This window comes from Nothobranchius furzeri, chromosome 15 (assembly GCF_043380555.1).
Source record: "Nothobranchius furzeri strain GRZ-AD chromosome 15, NfurGRZ-RIMD1, whole genome shotgun sequence".
Lineage (NCBI taxonomy): Eukaryota > Metazoa > Chordata > Actinopteri > Cyprinodontiformes > Nothobranchiidae > Nothobranchius > Nothobranchius furzeri.
In genome coordinates this window covers 44,631,850-44,638,858 of record NC_091755.1, presented here as the reverse complement: position 1 = coordinate 44,638,858, position 7,009 = coordinate 44,631,850, and the positions used below count along the sequence as shown (strand labels likewise).

Genomic DNA, 7,009 nt, shown 5'->3' with positions numbered 1-7,009 from the left:
TACCCTACCCCCCCCCCCCCCCCTTACCCTAGCCTTTACCCTACCCCCCCCCCCCCCCCCCTACCCTAGCCTTTACCCTAACCCTAACCCCAACAAACACAAAAATCGTCCGACAGAGTAATTTCATCCATTATAATTGTGCCAAACATACAGTTTTGGTGACTGAGTGGTTATGGTTGGAGGAAGAGTCAGGGTCAGGGTGAGGGTCAGGGTGAGGGTGAGGGTGAGGGTTATTTTTTTGTGAGAGGGGAACACAAATCGACTTAACGCCGGCGCCCGACGCAGGGATAACTACTCGGCTACACCACCGGCATAAACATCAGCACGATGTCTGGTTAGCAGTAGCGTGTTCAAACTGGGCTCTGTTTGCTGATTGGTTCTTATTCCCGGTCGTCCATCTTTTCCATTTTATGATTGGATTTTTGCTTTTGTCAGTTTTTGTTGTCGTCTCTAATTTGTCAACAAAAATATCAGTAATATTTGTCATAATTTAGTCATTATTAGTGTGTGCGTCTTTGTTTCGTCAATTAATTCACCAGGAAATTAAATACGAAAATATGTAGTCAAAGAAATTCACACTGTGGCAGAGCACGTCTCGGCTAGTAGAAGCTAACCGTTAGCATTAACAACTTCACCACGCAGCAGAACTCCTCCAGGCTCATGTTATTGGTGGAGGTAAAACATCAACATTGCAGAGCCAACAGAGTCAGTGGTAGAGTCGTGTTGCTGTTAGCCAATCAGAGGAGAGATGTCCACGTATCAGGAAGTAAAACTCCAGATCCTGTCGTCTGAAGCTTCTCCAGCTCATTTCTACATCCTCAGGCAGGTGCATCAGAGCTTTTTATCCCCAGACATCACTGCTGCCAAAGACCACAGCTAACATCTTAGGTGTAGGAGACTATTTTCACATTCAGTCCGCACAAAAACCCAGAGTGACGGATTGCCATCAGGAATAAGTAAAACTCAGTTCCTCAGTGAAGATGTTAGATGAAAGAAAAGTTCATTAAAAACAAATTTCTTTGCTTTTTCTTGGAGTGGAAGATAAAAGGGCTAAATAGGGACGTCACAATAATTAGTTATTCATCAGGAACACATTTTCCAGTTATTTTTAGACCACAACTATTGATGATAATAAAACTAAAACCTAAAGGAAAAGCGTGTTTTGGTTTCTTTTTGTTTGTGTCGAGGCCTTGAAGGAAGGACGCTGAATCTAAAGCACAACATGAGGAACAATACAAGGTACGATGCAGATAATACAGCTAATAACACATCGTGTGACACTCCGAGGTCCTTTTACAGCTAATTCCATGAGACGAAGGTCAGTAGAAGCTTCCAGCCAGCAGGAGACATAACACAACAAGATGAACAGCTGCTGTGGGTGAATCTGGGTTTCGTATCTAGGAGGGAAACGACGGAGCGAGAGAGAGCCGGCGGCCTCAGTTCAGTCAAACTGGGAGAAACCAGCAGCCAGAGGTGGAGCTAACGAACATTTATGGTGGCCAGGGCGAGGCATCTGATCTACGGCCGGACACTCAGGTGAAGAGAGGGGTGGAGCTGTCACCTGACAACGACCTGGTGGTGAGTTGGTTTGGATGGAAGCTGGTCAGACCTGGCAGGTCCAAGTGTTGTGAGGGTCTGCTGCCTCCTGTCAGAAGGTGCTTCAATCCTCACCTCCACACAGAACTTCCTGAACGTTCCGGGGAATTCTGAGTGGACCATGTTCCATTCCTCCAGTCTCGAGGTGGACGACCAGAGCTGCGGCTGTAGGGTGGCTGTTGTGGCGACTCAGACCCACTGGTGGACAACATTAACCACAGAGTTTATAAAAAGTGGGACCAGCAAATGCGGCTGCCATAGCGGTAGGTGCGGCGTCTACTCTTCTCTGCCTACGCTGTGTGGAGGACGGACGTCACGGCGTCCCTTTTTACCTCAGAAAATATAAAACTGCTTAACATCGATTTCAGATGCACCTTTACAAGTTTATCATGTAAAATAAACGTGTTTCCACACGACACTATCGCTATTACAAGGAGCTGCTGTACTGAACCTCGAAGTTGAATTAAAAACATTCTCTGACTTTAGGGTGTGTTCAGTAGCGGTTTTAGGCACGGGCAGACAGGGCAGTTGCCCGGGGCGGCATTTTTTCATGACACAAAAGGGGCGCACAAGCGCTGAGTAAAAAAAAAAAAAAAAAGGAAATCTGCGCCGCACCGAGGTTTTCTATTATCTGTCATATGACAGTGTCTGGATTGGAAACAGCAAGTTGGCGCCCCCTGCAGCTGCAGGCGCTCCGTGCACCGTGTGTGAATGAAGAAGAGGAAGGGGAGGGGTGCGGCGGGGGAATTCACCTCTGGGTGGGTCCAAATGAAATGAGCGGGTAGGGGCTGAATCAACTATCAACATGGCTAAAGTCGATCACATCTTGATGTTCTTCCACATTTCATTCATAATATCATAAACACAGGCCTATCTTTCTTTCAGTGTTTCTGAATTGTGTGAAATGGCCGAATAAAAAAGGAAAAACAAAACGATTTTGTGGTCACCCCCCCATCAAGGTCAAATTGTTTAGTCCTGACTAAAGGAAACTTATTGAGTCAAGAGCCAAACAGAAGAGATGAACATAAAAAGGCTAAAACCACCAGTTGCCCCATTCAGGAATAAAAAAGAAAAAAAGAGGAGAAAGATAAAGGTATGTTCGCTCTCATGATGAATGTTTTCAGTTTTTTGAACCAGTTAACTGGGATTTTAATGGTTAAATTCGGTCAACTAGTTGCTAACAGAGCTAATAGGGCTGAAATATTGAAACGAATATTCAAATGGTTTGAATAAATTCCTTGAATCGTTTTTTATTGATTCAAACTAGGATTTGTTAAATGCTCGCTGCAGCCTGTGGCCTGCCTGAACAACAACAAACACATGTTGATCAAGTTCACATAATAATAAATAAAACAACTCTACAAGCAGAAGAAAACTCCCCAGTCACCACTAACTATCCTGTTTATTTATTGCAGATGGCTGCACTGATTATTTTTTACATGATTTGTTCTGTAAAAGTTGGCATTTTTGGTAGTCTACAGTTTTTTTATGTCAGTTTAAATTACAATTTCAGAGGCAATTGTAAAATATTATGGATCATGATAAAGATCTATTGGAGATCTACCCCAACTTTTGGATTCTACCCCAACTTTTGGATGTGGCTCAAGCTGAGAGGAGCTTTTCAAAACTTGATCAAGTCATACCTGAGGTCAACTATGTTTCAGGGATAGCTCACTAACCTGGCTCTGATTAGTATCAATCACTAAGTAGGGGAGCAGATTTCATGTGATGACATTATTGATGACTTTGCATCAAGGTTAGGTTTTAATTTTAGTTTGTGTTTTCTGTTCTAAGTGCAATGCTGTAGTGGTTATCTTTAGTTTGTTATGTGTGAAATATTTTTGCTATTTAGAATATTTATTATATATTATGTGCATATATTCTTAATATTTAGTTAGTTTAGTTGTTTTTGTATATTTGATTCTATATATTTTGATACAGTGTATAATGTATATTGCTTTACATTCTGACAACTTCATAGTAATTAATGTAAATGTGTGCAACTTAGAAAAATGAATGTTCAATAGTCGTTCTAATAAAACATGCCTGTTTATAGAAAACGTGTGTGTTCGTGCAGGTGGGGTGGTGTGGTGGTGGTGGTGGGGGCGGTTGGGGGGGCGCTCAAAGGGGGCCTCGCCCGGGGAGTAATTCCATGTAGAACCGCCACTGGGTGTGTTCCAGTTCAGTATTTCAAATATATATGTATATATATATATATATATATACATATATATATATATATATATATATATATATATATATATATATATATATATATGATATGCACACACACACGCATATATATGTATGTATATATATACATGTATATACGTACATATGTATATATACATACATATATATATGTATGTATATACATATATATATGTATATACATACATATATATATGTGTATATACATATATATATGTATGTATATACATATATATATGTATATACATACATATATGTATGTATGCTGCTGTTGCTGAGTGACTTTCACAGATCTGGGCAGCATGCGGGGTATTTACTGTATATATATATATATATATATATATATATATATATATATATATATATATGTATATATATATATATATATATACACATATATATATATATACATGCATATGTATATGTCCCCCCCAAAATTACGTCCATGTATATATGTATATATATGTGTGTGTGTGTGTATGTACATATATATGTATATATATACACATTTTATATATATATATATATATATATATATATATATATATATATATATATATATATATATATATATATATATATATATATATATATATATATATAAAGAGAGAGAGAGAGAACTATGAACTAGTTCGTTGTTGGAACAGTAAACTTGGCTCAAAGTATTTTAATGATGCACTAAAAAGAGAACTACTTTGTTTTAAAATGTAAGAGCTGAACTTTGAACTAGTTCATTTTTAAAATGAACTTTCCCAACTCTGATAGTGTGTAGGTGAGGGGGCGGGGCTTGCACCTCGGACGTTGGGTCCAGAAGAATACATTATGGGGTGTTTTGGCGAGAGATGCACCAGTTGTGGTTCTGAGAGCTGATCCTTCCTGTCTGGCTCCGAGCTGCTTCATCAGTTTAGTCCACCTCAGAGAACTTTAATCAGCAAAGTACTTTTGTGTGTTCATTCTGTCGCTGGAAAACTCCCATTATGGACTCCACATGGATGATCGGTTATTGTTAGCACGGCTTTGTGTTAAGAGGTGGCGAGTTCATTCACTCATTCACTCATTCACTCATTCACTCATTCACTCATTCACTCATTCACTCATTCTGCTGCTGTTGCTGACTGACTTTCACAGACCTGGGCAGCACGCGGGGTATTTACTGTCCGACTCCGATCACCGGAGGAGTTTTCTGGCATCTCTAACTTTGGCTTCACTTCACTTCGGTCATCCATTAAAGGTTTGACCCAAACGACAGAAGCTCCGTTCCTTTTTGAGTAACAGCTGATCTTGTGTGAAATTCTGGGCGAGAGACCGTATTTGATCGCCCGTGCAGCACCCTAACCCAGAAAACATGAAATCATCCAGAAAATTAAAAACAATAAAGCAGCAGGGTGTGGGTTAATCCCACAGCAGCACCCTTCATTCATTCACCCACTTATTGATTCTTTTTCTACCAGGTCACCCATCCACCATAATCCCGTCATCCACTCACCCATCAGCTAGCTCCTCTCGCCAGGATTACCCTGTGCCGGTACTGATGTCTGCATCCACGTGCGTGAAGAGACACTAACGGTCATTTTCAGTCGGTGGCGTTTGTTTGAGCCAGACGATGACATCACGGAGATCACATGACTTGGACAGAGTTTGACAGCAGTGTGTGACTCCAGAGCAGACAGGCTCCCCACAACCACCCACCCACCCATTCATGCATCTACTAATCCTTCTGTGCTCTCACTAATTCATACCATTCACCCATTCATCCTCACATTTGTTCACTCTGCATGTGCTCACCGTCGGTGGTGCTGGACTGTAGTCTCTGGCAGAGGCCCTCGGTGTCTCCGTAGCCATCTTGGATCTTCTGTAGAGCTTCTGAACCTCGGAGCTCCATCAGCTCCCTCAGCTCCTGCACCGTGACCCCAAAGTCCCCCCCTGCGAGGCTGCCGTCTGCCCGTCCTCCTCCGGCCCTGCCTCGAGTCCCTTTGGGGTAAAACTCCACAGCGCTGTTGGCCATCTCGCCCATGGTTGCTGTTGTTGACATGTCAGGAAGGCTTACGTCGGCGTTCTGGTCCTCCTCCGTGGTCCGGCTGACGGCGTGTTCATGCGCTCTTTTATCTGGACGTGTTTCTGAAGCGCCACTCCTCTTTGACTCTCGATGAACGGCTGCTTTAATGTTTCTCCTCTCGTCTCGGCCTGACCTCCTACTGCTCCTCTAGGTCTCCATACCGGGGGGCGGGGGAGCAGGGTGAGGAGGGTGAAGCAGGACCACTTCAGAAGCGTGACGTCTGAATGAGTCCAGCTTTCTTTTCCTTCGTCTCCTCTGTGACTCCACTTTTTCCTTGAGTCGGTCCCCCTCCCTCCAGGGTCACGGCCGGTCCATGGGCGGGCGGCGGGCCTGAGATGAAGAGGAGATGGACAGATGGAGAGAGGGGCGAAGGTTGCTGATCACTCAGAAGCAGGAGGCAGGCCCAGTTCAGAGGCAGCTACTGCAGCTGCAGCTCCAGGACCTGAGAGGACAGAGAGAGACCACACGGCTCAAAATACTTCAGACTGCAACGAGTCCTGATTGGATCACGGATGGATCAGACGCGGTCTCGACTCGATGAATCTGATTAAACGGGAACATTTGTTCTCTCCTTCCTCCGCTTCAGCAACTGAACACGACTGAATGAACAGTTCAGCAGCGTCTCTCACCTGAACATCCACCTGAACATCCACCTGAACATCCACCTGAACATCCACAGCTACACGCTGCTGAGGGAAGTTTGTCTCATTAACACGTTCATCAGTGGAAATGATGACTTTTAACTTCTACTGCTATAAACGTGGCGGTGACGTGTCTGTTACGTACGGGTCAGCAATAATCCAGTCTAGATGATGTTCAACGATAGACGCGCTTGTGAATTACATGCTACAGTGGCTTGCCATACTCCTGCAGCGTGTTGAGCAGAGCGGACTGGAAGCAGCTACCTGACTGCAGCGGCTCTGCTGCGTCGAGCTGCAGATGAGCAGTCGACCCGAGAGCGCGCACTCTTGGCTCTGAAGCAAACTTCTGATATTTAAACCTGCAGCCATCGACCTCCTCTTCCCCTACCAACAGGTTTGGACACAAACTGATATTTAATCTGCAAAATAAAATTATAACTGCATCTCCACCACAGCTCTCGCACACACACACACACACACACACACACACACACACACACACACA

At 43.5% G+C, this 7,009-nt stretch overlaps 1 protein-coding gene across 6 annotated transcripts in view; it reads right to left on the bottom strand.

The window, feature by feature from the left end:
- atp2b3b (ATPase plasma membrane Ca2+ transporting 3b) overlaps positions 1 to 6,009 on the bottom strand; it is a 53,891-nt gene extending 47,882 nt beyond the window's left edge. For 5 of the 6 annotated variants that reach the window (XM_070544910.1, XM_070544911.1, XM_070544906.1 and 2 more), the window contains exon 1: positions 5,593 to 5,980. In XM_070544910.1, coding sequence (XP_070401011.1) covers positions 5,593 to 5,839 — 247 coding nt within the window. In that variant the 5' untranslated portion in view covers positions 5,840 to 5,980. Of the gene's footprint in view, positions 1 to 5,592 lie in introns of all 6 variants that reach the window. The other variant, XM_070544909.1, reaches the window with a different exon arrangement.
- Positions 6,010 to 7,009: the final 1,000 nt, after the last annotated feature.